Consider the following 24084-nt stretch of genomic DNA (forward strand, 5'->3'; position numbering starts at 1 on the left):
AGAACAAAACGGTGTCGTTTGCAGAAGAAAGGATGGGTGTAGCGAACACTATGCCAAGTGAGATTACCCAGGCTCAGAGAGCGAAGGGTTGTGTCTTTCTCTCATATGTGGATGTGAGAGAGAAAAGAGAGAACAAAGGGGGCTTCAGATTGATGCAGAGAGAGACCAGGAGGATAGTGGACAGGGAAGGGTGAGGGAGGTGGAGAGGGGAAGGACACTCGATGAAAGGAACAGTTCAAACACTGCTGTGTCCAGAGAGGAGGTTATCACTGCCAATCTTAATAATATGTGCAGGAGGGGCGGGGGCAAGATGGGATGGGAGGGACACACACCAAGTGCTGCGTGTATATATCTCTATCGCTCTGAAACTCATCATGCTGTAGAATAACAATGCACCAGTAAAAGTATATTTATACAAAAGAGCTAAGCAAGGGGTGGTGGTGGAGCATGCCTGTAATCCTCATACTTGGGAGGCTGAGGCAGGAGGATCACAGGTTCAAGGACAGCCTCAGCAACTTAGACTCTTAGCAACCTAGTGAGACTCTCGGTAACCTAGGGAGACCCTATTTCAAAAACAATACCCAGAGGCCAGGCGTGGTGGCACACGCTTGTAATCCCCGCGTTTGGGAGGCGGAGACAGGAGGATCGCACAGGTTCGAAGCCAGCCTCGCTGGCTTAAGAGACTCTGTTTCCAAATATAAATAGTATTTTAAAAAAAAAAAATAGGTCTGGGAGTGTATCCCGGAGTTGAAGGGTCTCCAGCAACCCCAGTACCACCAAAAAAAAAAAAAAAAAAAAAAAAAAAAAAAAATATATATATATATATATATATATATATATATATATATATATATATATACCAATACTCAGTATACAAAACACACAAAAAAAAACAAAACAGCATAAAAAATAAAAATAAGCCAGGTGTGGTGGTGGTACACACCTGTAATTTCAGTACTTGGGAGGCTAAACCAGTAGGATTGCAGATTCAAGACCAGCCTCAGCAATTTAGCAATACAATGAAGGAAGGAAGGAAGGAAGGAAGGAAGGAAGGAAGGAAGGAAGGAAGGAAGGAAGGGAAGGAGGGAACAACCAGTTAAACTGGCTAATGTTCAAAAGGTCTTCTTCTGTGAAATGAGGTAATAGTGTGATTTCAAGCTTATAGCAAAAGATATTTTGAGAAATAACTATAATGAAATAAAATATTTTATGCCAGTTTTAATATTGGCATATGTGGTTTTAAAGAATTAACATAATTTTAGCTATATAATTTTATTTAGTCACTAAGTAAAAGTTTTACCCGCTGTATAATTTTTCATACACTAAATGAAACTATGACAACAGTAACAAATTAAATTCTACCCAATGAGGTAATCTTAATGCAAATACCTGACACACTACTAAATTATACATTAAAACATCATAAATGTCAAAGTAGAGCTTAACAATCATAGATGTATAGATAGAGATTTAGACTCATCTCCTTTTGGATATATTATTCCATATCTGATCAACTTCAAGACAGTTAAAAGAATATTGGAAGATCAGATTTGTCCAGAATCTTTCCAAACCTGAAAACACACATCTGTGTTTATTAAACATCCCACATTATTTCATATATGGTACATTATTTGGGCAAGAAGATGAGCCTAACTGCTCAGAAACCGAGACATTGCACTAGTGTTATCTAAGTGGGGAAAGTACTTCATTTTTTTCCAGCTTCATGACTTAGGGAGGGAGTAAAACTATTCAGAACTGTCTGGCTACTGATTATTCTGGTTACATAGCTGAGACAGGTGAGCGAACGCTTTAGGATAGTAAAAATTTCTCTTATATTAAAGGATGCAGCAGATAACCCCCATCATTTTGTCCTTAAGTGCTAACCATGAACCTGAAAAAACACTATTTTTCTCAATTCTTAGGAGCTATCATGGAAGAAAATCTTCACGGTGATAATGTAGCTTTTATGGTGATTATTTGTGAACAGTTGACTCAAGAAGGTTACCCTTATGATTAAAGATTGGAAGGCACAAAAAATAGAAAAAATATGTGGTTTTCCAGATTAAAAAACAACAATATTATTCCAATTCATGGAATTTGAATTATGCCTTCAAAAAAAGTTACTTTTTAAAGGAAAGACATCATGTAAGCCTAAAAGATTTATGACCTCTTGTTTCACTTTTTTAAATTTTTCAACAAATAGACAATCAATACCTTCCTCGGTCACACAGAAAATATAGAAGAGAAAAATTCCCCAGTCTGTGTTTTTAGAGAATTAGCAGTTTTATTTGAGATAGTTACATTTTTAATAAATGTATCCGAGACTGAAAATTGATTAAATTTTTTTTTCATAGTTTTGAAGTAGAAAACAATGTTGAACTTTGGTAAGTTCAACATTGATACTTTGAAAGATAATAAACTCACTTTCTATTTCCCAACCTCACGTCTACTAATAAGCATCTCTAAGAGGTATTTTCTCTTATGATAATACATTTGTCCCCTGATAATACATCTGTCCTCTACCTTTCATGTTGGTTTAGGCAACCCCCTATGTGCTGTAGACTTACCCCTCTGTTAGGGCTCTCTCCTAACCCCCAACTAAACTGTTAAGCCTCTAAAATCATGGGCTATGGGTTAATTCACTACTGAAACTCCCATCTAGCAAAGGGAGGTATCAATGACTATTCACTGAATTCACAAAAGAATGAAAAACGCAAGGTGGTCAGTCTTCTGAAGTTTTGTATGATGTCTTTATTCCTCATGCAAACAAAGGAGAAAAAATTATTCTCTGCCTTCAAGTGGCCTCCCCTTAATGCCACCTGTTTGAACCAGACCAACCAGGCCCATGGTCAGAAGTACAGCTATGAACACCATGAGACACAAAGACCCTCCTGAGTAGCAGGCGGCTGGCATTACACTAATTGAGAATGGAGACGCCAACTTTCCACTTCTTTCAATTCCCCCTCCATATATTATATTCCTCCCTTTAAAGCTGATCACCAAGTCCACAATCAATCTGAACCCAGGGGCATTCTGCCTCTTAGCTATACCTCAGCCCTATTTTATGTTTTATTTTGAAACAAGGTCTCACTAAGTTGCAGAGGGCCTCAGTAATTGCTGAGGCTGGCCACAAACTTGTGGTTTTCCCGTCTCAGCCTCCGGAGTACGAGGGTTACAGGCGTCCCTACCTAAAAATGACTGGTCCACTGCTCATTTTCTACTGGCATAGTTCACTTAACTCTTAAAGCCTCTTTCTCTCTGAGTCGCCTTTTAATTCAGATATCCCTCAAGGCAGCATCAACTATGAGTTTTTGGCATATAGTTCTGACATGCAGGGTAGTTGACAGTGAGGTAAGAGTGCGAATGGAGGCTGAGGAGCAACTCAGTTCTCCTGAGACTGGTCTCACCTTGCCTGCCAGTCACTCTTCCAGCGTCGCCCGTGGTACCTGTGCCTGCTTAGAGAGTTGGCCTCTGCCATAGGATGACTTTCCATTAGTCCTTTGAAATCACCCAGAAAGACATGAAACTAAAATGCTTCTGAAGGACAATGCTTTTAGTGATAGAGAATAAAAGGGAGGTGAGAAATGTTTTTCTTATACTTCAGGACTTTTTATTTTTATCTACATTAAAGTCCATGATAAGCCAGGTGTGGTGGCGCATGCTTGTAAACCCAGCATTTGGGAGGCTGACAGAAGGATCGCACAGGTTTGAAGCCAGCCTCAGCAGCTCAGTGAGGCTCTCAACAGCTTAGTGAGACCCTATTTCCAAATAAAATATAAAAATAAGGCTGGGCGTGGTGACGCACGCTTGTAATCCCCGCGCTTGGGAGGCGGAGACAGGAGGATCGCGCTGGTTCAGAGCCAGCCTCTCTGGCTTAAGAGACCCTGTTTCCACATTTAAAAAAAAAAAAAAAAGTTAAAAAATAGTTCTGGGAGTGTATCCCGTGGGAGTGTAGCCCGGAGGTAGAAGGGCTTCTAGGAACCCCAGTACCACCAAAATAAATAAATAAATAAATAAATAAATAAATAAATAAAAATAGGTCTGGGAGTGTAGCCCAGAGGTAGAATGTCACTGGGTTCTATCCCCAGTACCACACACACACACAAAAAAAAAAAAAAAATTATGATAACTTAGCAATGTATAATAATTTAAAGAAAAATGCATTGATGATGAGTCGGTCTTCTTCCACCTTGTCATTTGTGCTAAGTGCTACACGCTCGACCACTGCGAAATGAAAGAGTAGGATATTCTCATGACATTCTTGTGGCAACGCCGATGTCGTGAGAAAGCGCTAAGGCGGGGCAGTCACCCTGCGAGGGCAGGCGAGCAACTGAGGCACCAAAGAGAGTGTGAGCATTATTGGCTCTGCCTCCATCGAAAATCTCAAAGGACTGACTATCTCAAAAGATGTTGAAATAAAAATTTACAGTCCTCCCATCATATTACGTTAAATGTTAAATTTTAAAGAGCTCTTTGCCAGGAAATGAAACTTGTTCTTTTTTGATATAATTGTAATGACAAATTTTGGCCCAAACTGTTGTTTTTTTTTTTTAAAGTAAGACAAAGTTTGTTTTGGGGTAGTTATGATAAGAATTTTTGAATCATGTTGGAATCCTGAAACATTTGTAGGTTATTGTATGAGAACTATTTTAGGTCAGTTTGTAAGTTGCCCGAATAATACATATAGGGTATCATTTTATATTAGGAGAATGGTCCCATACAGCAACTCATAACTAAAAAAAAAAAATGCATCCAACTTTTCCCCTCTGAGAATGGTGTTATCTGCCAAAAAGAAAGGCTTTTATCTGAACATAGGCATTGGATAATTCTCCTCTCTCTTTACCCACTGTAACCATTCCCTTTATACACACAGCTAAGGAGCTTAAATGGTATTTTCTTTGTTAGTGAATTTAATATGATTTCTCTACTTAAGTTGAGCCTAGATAGATCTAATATCAAATTCAGATGTGAAATTTAGTCAAGAAAGAGTTAAGTTGTTTGGCGACCATTTTATGTGGCTTCTCAAAGGATGTGAAAAGCAGATTTTCCTTTTCAACCTATTTGGGGAGTATAAAGGTTGAGTATGGTTCGAAAAAGAGAGGAGATCATATTGAAGCCTAACTATTTAACAAAAATTCTTTTTTTCTCTCTCTCCATATTACTTAAGTATACACACAATCCTCTGTTTTATTCTTGGTGCCATTTGTGATACTTAAATACATATATTCTGCATCATTTCAATCTTATGCAGAGAATTCACCTCTAGCTTCATCTCTTTCACTAATCTGTATAGACTTTCAGGACTTGTGGTCTTCTCCCTGCTGGGTTTTCTGGGTCAGCGATTTCCTCCTTAAACCTGTTTCCTTAAACTTTGTGTCAGGGTTCAGAGCCACGTAAGTGCCAAGTAAGCTGACATTGATGCTGGTACATCAGGTACCGCTTGAAAACATCAGAAGAGATGCAGCTATGCCCATCACTGTGAGAGTGTGCACAGGACCCAGTGTCCCCTTCATCTAAGTCATCATGAAAGCAACCTTCTGACACAGTAGCTACAGAGCTGTCAGCACGTGCACCTCGAGACCAGCGCACCAAATGTTGAAGCCCCCAAACTCCATTATATTGTATGACTACAATGCACCAGTAAAAAGTTAAGAAAAAGAAGAGCCCAAAAGAACTCCCTTAGTGTATAATTCAGACTCCTAAATCCTACAGGGTGCAAGATAACTCTGATGTCCTTTAAAGATTCCTGAATATCCCCAGGCGACCACAGTGGGTCCAGGCTGAATTCTAATGCTTGTTACCTTTAAGCAGTGATTTTCAACTCTAGCTCCTTATTGGGATCCTGGAGAACTTGATACTGATTCCTGGCTCCTGTCTGCCTCCATGGGATCCTGACTTAACTGAGCTCTGGTTTCCCTGTAATTTAATGTGATCCCATTAGGCCAGTAGTTTTCACTCTTGGCGGCATGTCAGAATCATCCAGGGAATTTTGAAAATTCCTCATGGCCAGATTGCACCCTCCGATTAATTCGATAGGACTCTGTGGGTGGGACCTGGCATCACTATTTTTTAAAAGACCTTCAGCTGATTACAATATTTTGCCAAGTTTGAGAAACAACAAAATCTAGCAAAAGAAGCTCCTCCTGTAAATCTAAAAAGCTGGATTCTTGAATTCTGTCCATTCTACTTGGGCTTCTGCACGCTCTAAAACTGTATGTTGGAGAGTTGTTATACAGCTGAGTCACAAGGAAAATACACTATCAGGTGCTCTGGGCTGATAGTAGAAATGATAGCGATATAGAAATGGTCGCTTCAAATAAAGATTTAAGAGATGAACCCGTGGCAGTAAATGAGCTTATCAGCATTTAATAAGTGCCAGGCACTTGTCTAGCACAAAAGAAGATTATAAACTGAAAATGAACCCCTAGTATTAGAGTTTCAAATAATAGCTGAGTATGTTCCGAAGAGCTACATAGATAAGCTCTTTTTTAAGGTAGGAATTATTTTACATTGTTTTTTAGTTTAATAATGTGAGTTATTTTCTTTTAGATTATTGGCTAAGAATGGGTTGAGACATAAGCAAATTTACCCTTCACATATTCAGAGGTGATGTGTATATTTGATAGCTACCAGCAGCAATTATAGTTGAGTAGGAGCCTACCCAAAGAATTGTTGACAAGTGAGTTTCTAAAGGGTTGGTGGCCAAAGTCAAATCCAGCAATGCTGTGTTTATTTGCTTTTTGCCAATTGTTAGGCCATATTCCATCACAGTCTAACAATCCAAGAGAGAATATTGCCAAATCATTGGCCGATTTTCAGAATGGCTAACCCTTTTCTTGCAATGGAACCAACAATGCCCTGTGCTAACCAAGTGAGACATATTTTCTCCTGGATTGCGGTTTGTGACAAGGCTTTATGCTTAAAAGAAACGGGTGATATTAACTGTTTGGGGGGAGAAGCACAACTTTTTGATAATTGGATACTAAAAGCAAGAACATTATCTGGAGGGACCGGGTTCTCTTTTTCACATGAGTCTTTCAGGTCAGTTGTCCGGTGCCCAGCCCACTGCTGCCATCTCTCACTCGGCACCTCGGCTCCCAACTTAAACAGCAGTGTTAATTTTGTCAGGTGTGGAGTGATTGCTTCTGTCTGCTGATGGGATGCCTGGTCCAACGGTTATCCACACCCGGCCTCTGGCCTCGTCTCGAAAAGAGGAGTCCTGAGAGCAGAAGTGAATCACTGGACATCCTCATTTCCAGTCCCTTTACCTTGTTAACCATGCTGTCCTTTTGCAGACATAAATATTTCTGTTTGAATATGCATTGTGGGAGAACATGGTATGCTTTCATTATCCTTATTAATAGCTCAGATTTGGTTCCAGTGTCATCACTTAGAAATCATATTTGATGATAAAGAGGGAACCATCTGAAAGAACAAGTAGAGAGGTTTTTCTCACTCTGGGGTAAGAGTACTGTGCAGTTCCCTTAAGACCGGTTCTCTGCTAACAGTCCCTCTCCCCTCAAGAGTTAGAAATATGATTCAGCCTCCCCTGAATTCTCATGAATTCCCCCATCTGCATAGTTAGCTCTTGCTTTTATGTCTACAAATATGTCTGATTTCTATTGAGTTCCTTGGTGCACTCTTTCTCCAATGTATTCATTCTCACCCAAATTTAAAGTATTTCACAAGTCAGCATTATCACAAAAGAGCGAAATAAGTAAGCCCTTTACAATACAAGGTAGCTTAAGTCATTGCTCAGATTCCCTAAAGATATAACTTAATTACATCCACCTCCCGATGAGTCCCCCAGAGGGTGGGTGGGACTCTCCACCCACCCATCCCAGCCCAACAACTTCTGGAAGGAGGATTACACTCCCAAGGTTTTCCGACCTCCTGCTAATGCCAATCCATATTTAACAATATCTTATAAGCCACATTCCCACGACTGGGGATGTAGCTCAGTGTAGAGTGCTTGCCCAGCATATGCAAGACCTTGGGTTCAATCCCCAGCACTGGGAAAAAAAAAAAAAATCCCATGCGAGATGTGAGAGCCCTGCATCTGCTGTTGAAGTAATGGTCCTCTGAGTCCCATTAACATTCATGTCATTGTCCCTTTCATTCAGAGAAAAACCTTGTAAATGGGCTGGGACTTATCTAAGACATTACAATCGATACCATCCAAATGACCTCCCTAGAAGTTCAACAACCTTTCAATGGTAGCAAAACATTGAAAATGAGATTCAAAGTTTAATTCAGATCTTCACTAGTTACAAACCTCTGCTACATTTGAATCTAGCGGGCAATTCAGTTATCTTTAACTCATTGTAGTGCAAATAGGAAAGAAGTGTCTTACCTTTACTTGTGCGTTCATTCAGTTAATTATTAAAGGCCAAAAGAATCTTCAGATTTGGAAATTTCAAGTTTGTCATCCTTTTTGATTATTTTATAGTACAAATTCTGCTAGGTGTTTTCTTGTACCTGGCTTTCCTAATATAATAGTTTCAACTTCATACTTGACAATTTGCATGTTTATATATGGGAATTAACTCTTAAAATGAGTAAGGCTACCTCTTAAATAATAGAAAATGATTATAATTTTCTTCTAAAGCCAGGCATGGTGGCGCACGCCTATAATCCCAGATCTTGGGAGGCTGAGACAAGGAGATCTCAAGTTCATGGCTAGAGGTCCTCTGCAACTTAGTGAGACCCTGCTTCAAAATAAAATAATAAAGTAGGGCTGGAGGTATACCTCAGAGGTAAAATGCCCTTGGATTCCATACTCGGTACCACAAAAAAAAAATGAAAGAATTTCTTCTAACAAGTTATTCTCCATGAATTCTTCCTTAAAATATTTTCTTCTGTACCTTAGGGTTTTCTATGGACAAAAGTACCTTACCCTCTTCAACTTTGGAGAAAGCTACTGGCTCCTTTTTCAATAGATTGTAGCACAACTTGATAACAATTTTGTGGTTTACTTAAAGGATTCTAATGAAAGTTTCTCTTTCCAGGAGAATTTAGCATATCAAAAAGTATACCATATAGCCGGGCACTTGTAATCCTAGTTCTTGGGAGGCTGAGACACGAGGATTGTACAGGTTTGTAGCCAGCCTCAGCTACTTAGTGAGGCTCTCCACAACTTAGTGAGACCCTGATTCCAAATAAAATATATAATAGGTCAGGGAGTACATCCTGGAGGTAGAAAAGCCCCTGGGTTCCACCCCCAGTACCATAAAAAAGTATATCACATATGTAAACTGAAAAAACATATAAGTGAAAAAATACTTATATAATGCATATGATGTCATTTTAGTAAATTGATATTGTGACATTCTACTTCATAATGATAACAGGATGACTTTCTCTTTTCCTGTCTTTTAATGGAAGAATTATTGTTAGAGGGAAAATGCAGTTTGCATTTATGGGGACCTAATGTTAGCACTAAATTGTGCTTCAAACTTTAAAATAATTTTAGTATTTTATATATGTGAACAAATACCTGGATCTCATGGTTTTAAGAAATTTTAACATGACTCTTAAATAAAACTAATAATGTGAATGTGTATCCATTGTAGATATTTTCAATCCCAAATAATCATATGTGTTATTCATTTTCGCCAAATTTTATATAATGTAATTTTTAACTTTTTCACTATTTGCTAAAATCATTCACAAGGAACTAGTGAAGATATAGAAGAACTCTGCAGTTTATATTTGATAACATTATCACTATAATCCGAACTTAGTTCTGGCTGCACCTCCTAAGATAATATTTACTTTCATCTCATTCATTATGGTGACAATTATACCATGGATACTAGGTTTCTTCACATTTATGTAATATCTTTATGTTTTAGGATATAATAGACTATAATAACTAGAAGGTATGTTAGAGAACATAGCCCATGTTTTATAGATTAAAGATGAGAAAACTAAGGAATTATCCTAAAGTCATTCACAGATATAGATCAAACCCATGTGTTATAACTTCCAGATTCCATTATCCATGATAAGTCTTAGTAATTTTTAAATACATTGATTATAAGCCAAATTCTGTTGCTCACATAGAAATTGTTATCCATCAAATTTCCTCGTTTTTTTTTTTTTCTTAACTAAACTTCTGTCTAATCAGATCAATCTTCTAGACCAGGATACCTTTATTAGCAGCAATAGTAATAAAGCCAGAGCAGTTCACCGAAAGGGACTTCACATTCTGTATTAATTATGGTAACAAAGGTTTTCTCATTTCCATATTTAAAGCGTCATTCCCCCACGCGCTCATCTATTGGTTCATCTATTTAGAAGCCTAAGAGACATTCCATAAACAGATATGTGAGACGTCGTCACTGTGCTAGGCACGTGGCTACACTGCCGTCCCCACGTGTTCATTTTCATTGACTTTACCACACTTAAAATGTGTGCCATTAACATTATCCAAGAGCTAATAGTGCTCACAAATCTCGTCTGCTCTTGGGGATTTTAAGTTCTTAGGGTAAATGTTGAAGCGTATATTATACACCATTAAGTTGAGTATCATTTAAATTCATTATTAATCAGAACATTCAATGAAAACTCCAGCCCTGGTATTATGACATTGAAAGACTAACTGGTTCTTGGAGAAAATTTAAGGCTTTTCATTTAAAATTCATGGCAATAACATGTCTTCTGACTCACTTCTATATCCTCATCTTCATATTTCTCTTAAAGCAATATAGAACTCTTATGACATAGAAGATTCAGTGGGACTCCAGATAATGGAGGGGAAATACCAGCAAAGTTTGAATGGAAAGATAGGAGAGGAGGAAGGCTGATCTTGATTAATGAGGGTCTACATCTGAACAGGTGTAAAATTATGAATAAGACATGGTTAACCTGGACAACCATTGGTGAGAGGGGAGAAGGGAAAATGGGGGCAGGGAGGAGAGGGCACCAAATATAGTTTAAATGTATACTATTTATGTTCAATAAAAAATTGTTAAAAAATAAAAAATAAATAAATAATAAAAAATAAAAACACCGGAAAGGATCCATATTTCTGCCTAGGTAGATCAGTAAACAATCTCAGATCAGCTCATATGAATGAATGAGGATACACTTCTATGTTATAACTATACACAACTGAACAAAAGAATGCATCTGAACACAGATTAAGTACTTTACCGCATGAAAACATTCTTTCTAAGGAAGCCAAACTACAAAAATAAATAAATTCTCTATCCCTCAAACTAGTGACTAATACTTTTGGTAAGCATTTACTGAGAACTGTATAATAAATCCCAAAAAGTTTTGCTAGAAAAAAAATCACATTTCAGTGCAAGTAATATCATTTACATTTTGTTTAACTTAAAAGCATTTACATTTTGTTGGAGTATATATTTTCTAGTTAGCTTGGGTTATCAGTTCCAGCTATTCGCTATTAGTAAGTTTGTCCTGTTCCAAGAAATATTTTTAGGAGCACAGTTCACACACTCACTAGGGAAATGAGGTGATATTGCATTTAATTTTCATTAAAAAAGAAAATGAGAAAGCATGGCATCTAAACATTGATCATGAAAGAGTAGGAGATGTAAAGAAGGCTTCCAATAAAGGACATTACTTACTGTAATTATTCTTCCTCTCTTGGGTCCCTCTGACTTTGCCTCGTTTATCAATCCTCAGATACCACTGTGTTCGACAGAAGAGTCTTCTCACTCTTATATCCCCCCCTTCCATGTAATCATAACTTCTCGTGTGTCGCTCGGGGCTGGAGCAGTTCACGTTGCCTGCCATTTGTTCTGGAGTCATGTCATTGCAAGCCAGCGCGACAGTACCCACTAGACAGATGATGTGGACGCAGGAACTGTAGAGCAGAGTTGGCAGGATCCATGTCAGTATCCATGTGTGCATTATAGTGTAGTGCTCCGGGCTCTCGTGAATAACATAATGAAAATTAAATCTTGAGTTGATGGTCACTCCTAGGTCATGGACCGCTTCCTATCCGGGAACTGGAGGTCTATTTGAGAAAGAGTAGTTGCTCTTCCCAAATTGTTAGTTACTCTTCTCCTTTTGGCTTCCGACACAGGATCCTCCTTAAGTAACTCTCTGTGGATATATCCTTATAAAAACAGGTTGTAATAAGCCCAGTTGCTGCGGTGATGTTTGCTACTTGACTTCTGTTTGCAATGAGAGATTAGGACTGGGAAAGGGAAGACAGAGGAAGATAAAAAAAAAATACAAATGTATGTATAAATCTTAGTGGGTAAAAAGTACACAGTGAAGTTTATTCTTTAAAGGTACCTTTCAAACAGCTTTTACGGAAGCTGTCAACAGCTTTACCACTCTGCATGGACATTTAGAAAAGTTGGGCACTAGTGCAAACTAATCAGAACATGGCTGCACCATTCATCCCAGTTGCTGTTTTGTGAGAGACTTCATGCAAGTAGAGTTACTGGTTTAAATCAAGTCTAGCAATTACTATTAACAAAGTATAAATGCTTTCCCTCTGTCCCTTCATTATATGCTTTTACATTTGTGGTAAATCAATTATTTTCCCCAGAACTGCCCACGTTTCCCCAGTTTAATGTCAGGACTGCTCTGGAGAACTTCAACTTTATGTAAGTTCCACAGCATAATTACATGACTCAAAAATCACATGTCAACTTTACATTTCCCCTCCATACCATAACCAGAGAAAGAGATAAAGTTTTAGAAAACGTTCAGCATTGCTTTTAAAGACAAATAACAGTAACTTACTTGTTCTGTTTATAACAGCTGGATGCACAGGAATCCCATGTCTGTTGCCCGCCTTGTGCAACTTGAGCCTCTACTGTAGCTACAAGCTATTTCTCAGCTGAGAAATTCTCCAGCAGAATCATAATTGTTTCCATAAATCAACAGGCAAGAGGATTTTCTCTCTGTGTGTGAGCGCGTGTGTGCTTGTGTGTGTGTGTGTGCAGCCTTTTATTCAGGGCTTTTTGATAAATACCTTTGCTGACCTCATTGGAAGCAATTAAAACTTAACCAGTGAGCTGTTAGTTGACTACAACAGCAAGAATAAAAGGAGGCTTGTACAATATTCAGTGGTCATGAGAGGGAGCTATGAACATGGTTTATGCCTAAATTTACAAGTGGGTATCAGCTAGTGGAAACATATCTCTGACTCGGAAAAGCAGTTAGAAGGGGAAAGGGAATTTTTAGATTTTCTTTACAACAACAGCACTTGTACAGACTTTGGAGATATATACATATATATATATGTATATTATATATATGATACATATAATGATTTTGATAGTTAGAAAATATTTTCCATAGCTTTATGATGCATGTGTTTCTTTAGTTACTCCTTTGTACTCAAATGTCAGAACAAAACTAATAAGTATGAACTCACATTTTGGTGCCTCAGAATGCTATATTACAGGGTTAAGGCTATATCTTTTCACAATGAAATAATTCATCATTGCATATAAGTACAATTTCTGTGTTCCTAGGTTTAAAGTGAGAAGACCTTATTTCTTATTTGACTTGTGCTACTAATAACCAGCATGACTCTGGGCAAGTCACTCGATATGCCTGAGCCTCAGCTGCTGCTGTGTTTGTGAAATTCATATATTAGTATAAATGATCGTATAGTGCTTTGTAGTCTCAAAATTCTATGTCTTGTGACTTATTCTAAAGGCTAAAATAGGGAAGAGAAATATAATTTTAAAGATGATTATTCTTCAAAATTACTAGTAAAAAACAGTTCCTTGGTTACCAGTGTTTAATTTTTGTCACGGTGAGAACATTAGCACGATTAAACATTTTGGTTTAGGGATATAATTATATAAAATCTATAACTAATGTAAATAAGAGAGAGCTGTTTTACTTTCCAAAATGAGTTATTCTTTTCTTTACTTCCTACTGTATATATGTATACTGTATATTGTATGTATGTAGTGTTCGAGTGTTTTATTAGATACTTGGTATAACATAACTCCATCATCAGCCTAATCAGGATTTAGGAGAGTATATTTAGCTAAAGTATTCTCATGTTCTACACACCCCCAAACACACACATGTGCATGCATGTTCGTTCCCCCTCTCTCCCCCTCTCTCTCTCTCTCTCCCCCCCTCTCCCCTGCACTTTAAATACCCTACTTCACCACCAGGTGGAGCCTGTAGACCAACTAGAAAAAGGAAACGAAGTCCTTCAATGGGACTAGAGTTTGCGATTCCCGTTTGTCTACGCCTTTAGAGAACGGAATCAAAGAACAGAATATTTTGAACATAACAGCTGCCTTTTATCCATGAGATGTTGAGAGCGCTACATTTTTAAAGAAGAGTGGGCTTTTCTATAATGCTATCTGTTGAAAGCAAGATGGCTCGAAGCATTCTATGATTTCTCTAAAAGGAAGCCTAGAAGGAGGAACAGGCTATGCTCTTGTGTTCAAATTATACCCCACTGGTGTGGGAGGCAGCAGTAACGAACAGGATCAGAAGTCCTAAGACTTGATATTTCTTCTAAATAAATAAAAGTTATTAATAGCTCACAATTTAAATATATTCAAAAGCTATTAAATTTTTCTATCCTAAACTGACCCTACAAATTTTAAACTAGAAAATCAAGAGTCAATATTTACTTCCTAACTACATGCTTAAAACTTAAATAAGAGAAATGGATCATTTGCTAGAGAAGATGACTTAGAGCCGCGCGTGGTAGCACAAGCCTGTAATCCCAGGACTCGCGAGGCTGAAACAGGAGGACCACAGGTTTAAAGCCAGCTTCAGCAACTTAAGACTGTTTCCAAATAAAAAATAAAATAGGGCTGGGGGTGTCACTCAGAGGCAGAATGCCCCTGGGTTCTATCTCCTGTACCACAAAAATAAAAAAGGAAAAAAAGGAAGGAAGGAAGGAAAGAAGGAAGGAAAGGAAGGAAAGAAAGAAGAAAAGAATTACTTACTACCTCCTTAAAATCTGCTATATAGCTGGACGTGGTGGCACAAGCTTGTAATCCCTGCGTTTGGGAGGCGAAGACAGGAGGATCACGCAGGTTTGAAGCCAGCCGCGCTGGCTTAAGAGACCCTGTTTCCAAATAAAAAATATATTTAAAAAAATAGGTCTGGGAGTCTAACCCGAGGAGGTAGAAGGGTTTCCAGGAACCCCAGTACCACCACCACCAAAAAAAAAAAAAAAAAAAAAAAAAAAAATCTATATAGGATTAACTGTAGAATCAAAAACAATAAAATTGTGATCTAAGCTATAGATGCTATTATATCCTGATCTGAAAATATGACTGGAGGTTTTCTGTTTGGGTTTTTTTTTTTTTTTTTTTTGTACTGGGTACTGGGTATTGACCTCAGGGGCATTCTACTTCCAAGCTATATTTACCCTCTAGTTCCCATTTGGAAACAGGTTCTCACTAAATTGCTAAGCCTGGCTTTGAGCCTGGGATCTCAGCCACCTAAGTGCTAGGATTATAGGCATGCGCCACCACGCCCAACTGATTCAAATATTATTAATGAAAAGATTAATTTCATCAAGGGGATTATAGCAGTAGTTTAAGTTCTTTGATTATCACTTTTCTTATTGAGAATAATTGAGTCAAGATGGGTGCAGAATCTGTCTCACTAGTACCACAGCTGTAATGGAGAACCTTACTTAGACTTCATTTAATGCCTTTAAAATATTTATACTTCAACACAGATTCTTTAAAGACTAATAACTTTAGGTATTTCTAGAAAGGATAACCCTTTGTGTTTTTATAACTTGCATATTGATAATTACTTCTTGCTCTTATTTCGTGTACATAGAGTGATTGACTAAGCACAGAAAACTTTGAAGAATTTTCTTGTGTTTTTTTCTAGCTTTAGCTAACTTTGTTATTTCTTGGAAACATCATTTGAGAGTTTTAAATTTGCAAAACAACAGCCTTGCATCTATTCTTAAAAAAAAAAAAAAAACAGCTTTTTTAAAATGTCCTTTGAGCTGGGTGGGCGTGGTGGTGCACACTTGTAATCCTTGTGCTTGGGAGGCAGAGACAGGAGGATCGCGCAGGTTCAAAGCCAGCTGTGCTGGCTTAGGAGACCCTGTTTCCAAATAAAAAAAGTATAAAAATAGGTCTGGGAGTGTAGCCCGGAGGAAGAAGGGCTTCCAGGAACCCCAGTACCACCAAATAAATAAATAAATAAATAAATAAATAAATAAATAAATAAATAAATAAAATGTCCTTTGAAGCTAGGCATGGTGGCGCACACTTGTAATCCCAGCACTGGGGAGGCTGAGACAGTAGGATCGCGGTTCGCACCCAGCGTCAGCTACTTAGTGAGGCCCTTTGCAACTCAGTGAGACCCTGTTTCAAAATAAAAAGAATAAAAAACATGGCTGGTGGTGTAGCTCGGAAGTAGAATGCCCCTGGGTCCATCCCCAGTACCACATACACAAAAAAGAAATTTTAAAAAATGTCCTTTGAAAATAGAGATTAGCACCTGCGATTCTTCGAAGAAGCAATACCTAATACTTCTCCAATTTGATTTGAGATAAAATATATGAAAAGAATACAGAAAATTTACCTCAGTAGATATCATGAAGACAGACAGTTGTTAAAGTAATATTTAATCACCTACCTTTGTGTAAACAACCTCCGTACAGATAAATGATACAAATTAGTTTTATTCAATGGATTTTATTTCACTAATTTTAAAACTGCCTCATTTGTAATTATACGTAAAGTAATCAGTAGTATGGAGCACCATTAAACATTATCCTTTCTTTGCATTCCTGCATCCTGTCCTGGTCCTCTTCCTCCCCGTGTCCGCCCTTGCCTTCAAACACAGATAGTCATTGTCTTGCATATATTTCCAGGCTTCCTTATGCTCATAAACACAAATTAATAATACATGTGTGTGTTGTACGCTACCTTTTTATTTTATTTATTTATTTATTTATTTATTTATTTATTTATTTATTTATTTTGGTGGTACTGGGGTTCCTGGAAGCCCTTCTACCTCCGGGCTACACTCCCAGACCTATTTTTACATTTTTTAAATTGGAAACAGGGTCTCCTAAGCCAGCGCGCGCGGCTAGCTTCGAACCTGCGCGATCCTCCTGTCTCTGCCTCCCAAGCGCAGGGATTACAAGCGTGCGCCACCACGCCTGGCTACCTTTTTATTTTAATACACTTGTATTGGTACAGTATAGTCTCACATTTTTATACAAAAGTAAGCATGTTATAAGCATTGTTTTGCCCGTGTGTGTGTGTGTGTGTGTGTGAGTGTGTGTGTGTGTGTGTGTGTGTGTGTGTGTGTGTGTGTGTGCTGGGGATAGAACCCAGGGGCTTTCTACCTCCAGGCTAAACTCCCAGACCTATTTTATTTTTTATTTGAAACAGGGTCTCACTAAGTTGCTGAGGCTGGCTTCGAACCTACATGATCATCCTGTCTCAGCCTCCCAAGTACTAGAATAACCAGCATGCGCCAGCACGCCCAACTTACCTGTCACTTTTTCACCTAGTAAAAATAGAAAAATCTTCCTATCTCAGTATTTAAGAAGCTTCCTCACTTTTTACAGCTGCATAGTACTAGGGAATGGGTATATCCCAATGCATTAAACCAGCCTCCATTGGTTATCATTGAATTTTTCAGTATTTTTCTATTATAAAAATGCTCTAATGAATAGTTATAAATATGTCAGTATATGATATACAGATATATCTGTAGGCTCGATTCCAGAATTGGGCTTTCTAAGTCAAAAGGTATGTATGTGTGTATAGAAAATTTTGATAGGTATTGCCAACTTGCCTTCCATGAAGGGTTTACGAGTGTTCACACACAGATACACACACACACACACACACACACACACACACACACACACACAAATAAATCCCCATTTCCTCAGTAGTGTATTGTCAAAATATAGGATTTTGATAACCTAAGAAATGAAGTAGCATTTCATTTTTGGGAGACAAGTGACCATCATGTCCAGTACTATGGAGGAAGTGTACATGGGGCTTAGGAATCTATAGCTGCTGGCAGAAGAGGTTTCCTTAGAAAATACCAGCAGGACTGCAGTGAGAAGAATGAGTGGGAGAGAGGCAGGTAAAGAAGGACCACAAATGTGCAAAAGCCTGGCATTAGTGGAGACGTGTTCTTCTCCATAGCAAAATACCAGTGTGACCCTAGAAGAGAGAGTAAGAGGGACATGGTTTATGAAGAGACTGGAGAGGCAGGCAGGATCTCCGTGGGCCGTGTTAAGTACTTTGGTCATTGTACGAAGAGCAAAAGGAACCCATTATCATTTGTTAAGCATAGGGGTGACATCAGCAAAATTATACTCTCTGCCTCTGGTCTAGTCAACACTTAATTTCCATTCACAGAATAAATTGATGGCAGCCAGGCGTGGTGGCACGCACTTGTAATCCCTGCGCTTGGGAGGCTGAGGCAGGAGGATCGCACGGGTTCGAAGCCAGCCTCAGGTACTTAGTGAGGCTCTCAGCAACTTAGTGAGACCCTGTTTCCAAATAAAATATAAAAAAGAATAAATTGATGGAATATTAAATTGCATTTATTCATCCTGTTTTCTTCCATTCATCATATTGTCAAAAAGATAGCTAAACTTCTTCATTGGAATGGCAAAGCATATGTGTGTGTGTGCACAGAGGGTTATATGTCTCCTGAACTGGGTAAAACCTGAATCCCGTTCAAAAGGTCAAATGTGAAGTGCCCTAAAAATAATGGAAGCATGAGACTACTTTTGAGAAGCAGCATAATGAAAGTAGAATCCCATGTACTTAAAAGCATAGAGAAAAGTCTGTAAGTCCCATACGTGGGAGGCCAAGCTCCAGTATTTCTGGTGTTGTGACACACAGCAGAAAACAAAACTTGAGACAGTCAGAACTGCCTCGTGTGTCTACACACATAGGCCCATAAACACCTAAAGATGATCATGTCTTAAAAGAAATCTGGGAACATCATGGAACCCAGACCCAAAGGAACTCTGTGAATAGACCTGATGAACACCCAGAAGTAACTCAGTGACCAAAAACCCTGCATAAAACCATTGAAACCCCAAGAATAACAGGTTACGCTTTCCACCAGCCTGAACGGGAGGAATTCTCAAATATAAATGTGTATGTGAATCTTGCGTGTCTGAAATCGTGGTCCGAGGTTTGTTTCCGCAGCCCTCCTCCCACCGTCGCCATCTTTTCTTCTGTCAGCTCCATTCCATAAATTCGGCCTCAGGTCTGGGTCATACCATACAACCAATCCTACTTACCTCCCTGATTCATCCATTTGACAAATATTTATCAAGTAGCTGCTTGCTGCTAGTTTTTTTTTTAGATACAATGGTGATTATTCTGGAAGTGATCTCTGCCCTTTCCACAGTATGCATTCCAGTGAGAGAACACACATAAACAAGTAGATCTGGGAGTGGCAGGGCTTCCTGTGTCCCAAGAACTGACTGCAGTCCAGCCTGCATGAAGTAGGTAAGCAATGGGAGAGAGAGAGAGAGAGAGAGAGAGAGAGAGAGAGAGAGAGAGAGAGACAAGAGAGGTGTATGAAGCTGGAAATGTAGGCAGGGCTTGACCATTTAGAACTTCGTGGGTCATCACAGGAACTTGGGTTTATTCTAAGTCTAATAGGCAACTGGAGTGTAGGCATGCCTTTCCAAACTTGACAGACCTGGTCAGACAGCAGTTTAAACTCAGGAGGAAAATCCCAATTGAGCAAGCCTGAGGTCCCTAGAAAACCTCAATTATGTAAACTTTGGGATTACCCTTGGCATAATGCCCTAACATTTAGAAACTAACTGTATATAAGATGTGAAGTCTGAGTCATGTGCTCAAAATTGCGGTGTGCCTGTGACTCAACTGAGTAAATATCTCAGTTTCCAGATGTTATTAGACTCTTTGTATCTCTGCGTTTATAAAAATGTGCTTTATTTAGTTGTATACTGATAGAAGTTCTCTGAAATGCTAAAGTTCTTCAAACTGAAGTTCTCTGAAATGCTAATCTAAATTTAAAGTTCTTCAAACTATATTACAAATTTGCTGACTTAGGGTCCAAGTTTAAAACTGGTGCAAGATCTCTAGTTGGAGTTACTAGGGTCTTTTTATTTTATAAATCCTATATCATGAAGGTGAGATTGAAATTTACAAATATAGAGGGGAAAAAACTGAAATATTCCTGTTGGAATAAAGAGTGGCTGGCTTGTAGACAACTCATGATGAGCCCCGAGCCCGACAAAGGTGCCTAAGGTACAGAAAGAGACCATTAGCCTCGTGAATCTAGGAAGTAACACTTGATTGGACCATGACCCTCTGGCCCAATCACCCTATCGACCCCCTGACAGTCAGAGACATTGATGTCAGCTAAAACCTGCATGACAGACCAGACCTCCTAATGGGGAAATACAGTCTTGCCCAATATTCCCAAATCCAGAGGCAAGTCCAGCCACTCTGGGCGATACATAATCGACCTGGTTATTTATTTATCCTAATAAAAACTCAGATCTTAAGCCCTCGTGGCATATCTCACTCTACAGATAATCTGCATCCTTCCCTGAGAATGCACCCCTTCACTTGTCATTAATAGAGCTCTTCCTCTCTTTACTAAAACCTAACACATTTTAAAATTCTTTTCTGTGTGAAGGCAGGTTGTAAAAGTCATTTTTGATTGTCTCCATTCCCCTCAAGTTTATACCCTCAGGGAAGAATCTTTTTGATTCAGTGCTATACATTAATGCCTGCTTTTGACAGCCTAGTGCCATTCTAGAAGTTGGAAAGTATTCCAGTGGAGTTTTGTTTCACCCCCAGGAGAACATCATAAAAAACACAAAGATTGTGTGCAATTAGGGTTATTACATTGTTTGCTTTAAATTGTCCCTCATTGGTTCCATATTAATTATCTACATAGCAAGCCAGCAAAAATGAGGGGTAAAATTAGCAAAAACAACTTTTTTAAACATTTCTTGGATGTCAATGTGCCAGTAGCAAAATTGGTTTAATTCTCAGTTCATTAGCTTAAAACCATGACTTTTCAGCACCAGATGAACTTCTCAAAAGTGTGAGAAAAAGGAAAAATAAAGGTAAGTATGATACTAAAGTAGACGAAAATTACGGAGCTCAGTATCGTTAGAGTAAAATGAAGACGTCCGGGAAATGGCACCACAAAATGGACCACTTTGATATGCTGATTACTTTGAACTGAGGACACTTGCAAGTTAGAGGCTTTCTCTGAGAGCAATCTCTCTTCAATAGGAACTCAATCGTGTCTTTAGTTATTCACCACAAGCTACTTTAAGTCACACTTTATGTTAATGAGTGATTCAGGGTGAGCCTCTAGACCCCCTCGGGATGGGGCCAATCACCAGAAAGATGCTCTGGTCGGGTTAGGACTTTCGGCCCCACTCACCAGAGCTGGGCTGGGGGCTGGGGATTAAGGCCTAGAAAATTCTTGAACAGTGAGCTTCTGGGCTGGGGAACTGTCTATGCTCTGGGATGTCTGTGCCACCCCACTCCATGGGAACAGAAGCTCCTGTGCTCTAGGACTTCTAGACCGCACCCCATGTAACTCTTCATCTGACGTTTCATCTCTATCCTTTATAATAAACCGGGGGGGGGGGGGGAGAGAAAGAAAGAGGAACTCATTTGTCATGAATTCCCTCCTAAAATTCTTACCAACCTAAGAGGAGACTGGAGGTTGGTACCACACCCAATCACTTATTCTTTTTATCATCATTACTGTTATTGGTGCATTGTTATTGTACATAATAGTTGGGTTCGTTATGATACATTAACACTTATGCAAAAAGCATAAGTTGATCTATTTAATTCTCCTTTCTAGCAGTTCCTCTTCCTTCCCTATTCCTTTGGTGTGTGTGTCTCTCTCTCTTTCCTCCTTTTCTCCCTTCCTCCCTCCCTTCCTTTCACACTGGCTATTGAACCCAGGGGCATCCTAAATCTGAAGCTGGTCTCAACCCTGTGATCCTCCTGTCTCGGCCTCCCAGGTCCTGGGATTCCAGGCATGCGCCACAAAACCCAGCTTCTCTTCCGTTTGCATGAGGCCCTTTTTCTTTCCTTTTCCTCTCTAGTTTCCACATATGAGAGAGAACGTACAACCCTTGACTTTCTGAGTCTAGCTTATCTTACTTAGCTCAATGTGCTCCAGTTCCATCCATTTCCCTGCAGATAACATAATTTCATTCTTTATGGCTCGGTGAAATTTCGTTGTTTATATACCACATTTTCTTTATCTACATTTTCCTTGTCCATATGCCGATGGACATTCAGGCTGGCTCCCTAACTTGGCTATTAAGAATTGCACTGCCATAAACATGGTAGGCAAGTATCACTATAACATGCTGACTTTGATTCTTCTGGGAAAATACTGAGAGGTGGCAGAGCTGACTCATGATGATAGTTCCTGCAGACTACCATCTACCCTGAGAGCTGCTTGAAGACCATTTATATTTCCTGTGAGACTTTTTAATCTGCATCCAAGATAACCTTCATTCACCTTGTGTTTTCTTTCCTGCCATTCCTATATCTTGGGGTCACCACAACCCCAAAGCCCCAAGTCTCTATTCCTTTTAGTAGCTCAGGACGTTATATGTTATATAAGCCTCAGCCATCTCCCTTTTCTTCTGATATCATATTTTGTAAAACTCCTGAGCATCCATATGTAATCAAAATGGGTGTTCCCTCCTGTTCATTTCTTTCAGGTCAATTTCATTCATCCCCCAGTCGAGCAACCTAGAAGGATGAAGGGAAGCCATTTTTTACTTTCCTACAAGGTATGGCCACAGAAAGCTAGGTACTTGGTAAGAGCAGTACTCATATAAAGGGGGTGGCCAATGCAATAACGTAGGCATAAAAGAAGAGCAGTGTGTATTTACCTTTAAGCTTCTCTTTGAACTCAACCTCCAAGCTATCTTCAAACATGACTTCAAATTATTTCCTAAACGGCACTGGATGTTAACGCAGACATACTGAGTCCTTCTTATTTCTCTAATTAATTACAAAATTATCAATTCTACCACTGCAACTTTTTCCACACCAGCTTCTTCCTGTCAGTTGTGGCTTCCACCTCTTCAGTCAAGGCATCGTCATTGCTCGTGCTAACTCTGCTATTCCTAGCTCATCTGCCTGGATTTCCAATCTCAAATCCACTTACATATTGCTATACGATTCATTATTCTTTTTGTGGTATTGAGGATGGAGCCCAGGGGCTTTTCTACCTCCGGGCTACACTCCCAGACCTATTTTATACTTTATTTGGAAACAGGGTCTCACTAAGTTGCTGAGAGCCTCACTAAGTAGCTAAGGCTGGCTTTGAACCTGTCTCCTGTCTCAGCCTCCCAAGCGCTGGGATTACCAGCGTGCGCCACCACAACTGGCAAGATTAATTATTCTAAAGCACAGTTATAATTATATTATTTCTTTGCTCAAAAGTTTTTGATAACCCCTATTTTTCCTGAACAAAACTATTTTTCTCCTATGCAGCCTTCTGTTCCCAAATATCCTCTGTAATCCTCAACATCCCCCAAAACACTAGGCTCTTACTTGATTTGGAGTGAAGGGAGAGTCACCCCATAACCACCGCCACCACTTCTCTCGGTAGAGAAAGGGACTAACAGAGTAAAATCCGCACAAACTCTCCAGCTTCTCGTCCTTTCTCTTCCCTCGTCTTTTTCCTTATATGTAATATTTAGTCTGGGTGAGAGATCCAAGAGTGTTAAACGCAGGTATTAGACATTCCCTTTGAAAGTTTGCATTGTAAGTTTTCAATAATGCAATAAAATTCTTAGTCCTTTTTATTCTGTTAACTCAGCTAATTACTTCAACACTACATATCCAGATAGTGCACAATATGAAAGAGATATACTGTGCAATTGAATATGTAAGATCTCTGACTCCAGGCAGCTTAAAGGTTGCAGGGAAGAGCAGATAATAAACATTAAATTCTGATATTTCAGAAGAGATTCTAAGGAGATGAATCTAAGCTCAGATCCAAAGGATAAAAAGAAATCAGAAGTGGAGGTAGAGTATTCTAGATAAAGGTAACAAGAAAACAAAGCTTCTGAAGCGGAATGAGCTTATTGGGTTTGAGAAACTAAAAGACAATATA

At 38.9% G+C, this 24084-nt stretch overlaps 2 protein-coding genes across 2 annotated transcripts in view; one reads left to right on the forward strand and one right to left on the reverse strand.

Annotated features, from left to right (window-relative positions):
* FGF7 (fibroblast growth factor 7) overlaps positions 1–11883 on the reverse strand; it is a gene marked incomplete at both ends in the record, with an annotated part of 63604 nt that extends 51721 nt beyond the window's left edge. The window contains one exon of the mRNA XM_080707968.1: positions 11598–11883. Within this exon, the coding sequence (XP_080564094.1) occupies positions 11598–11883 (286 nt within the window). The remainder of the gene's footprint in view (positions 1–11597) is intronic.
* The window catches only part of FAM227B (family with sequence similarity 227 member B), a gene marked incomplete at both ends in the record, with an annotated part of 169385 nt that overhangs the window by 96377 nt on the left and 48924 nt on the right, over positions 1–24084 (forward strand). The window lies entirely within an intron of this gene.

The sequence above is a fragment of the Muscardinus avellanarius genome (assembly GCF_963383645.1).
Source record: "Muscardinus avellanarius genome assembly, chromosome: 12".
In the NCBI taxonomy this organism is placed as follows: Eukaryota; Metazoa; Chordata; class Mammalia; order Rodentia; family Gliridae; genus Muscardinus; species Muscardinus avellanarius.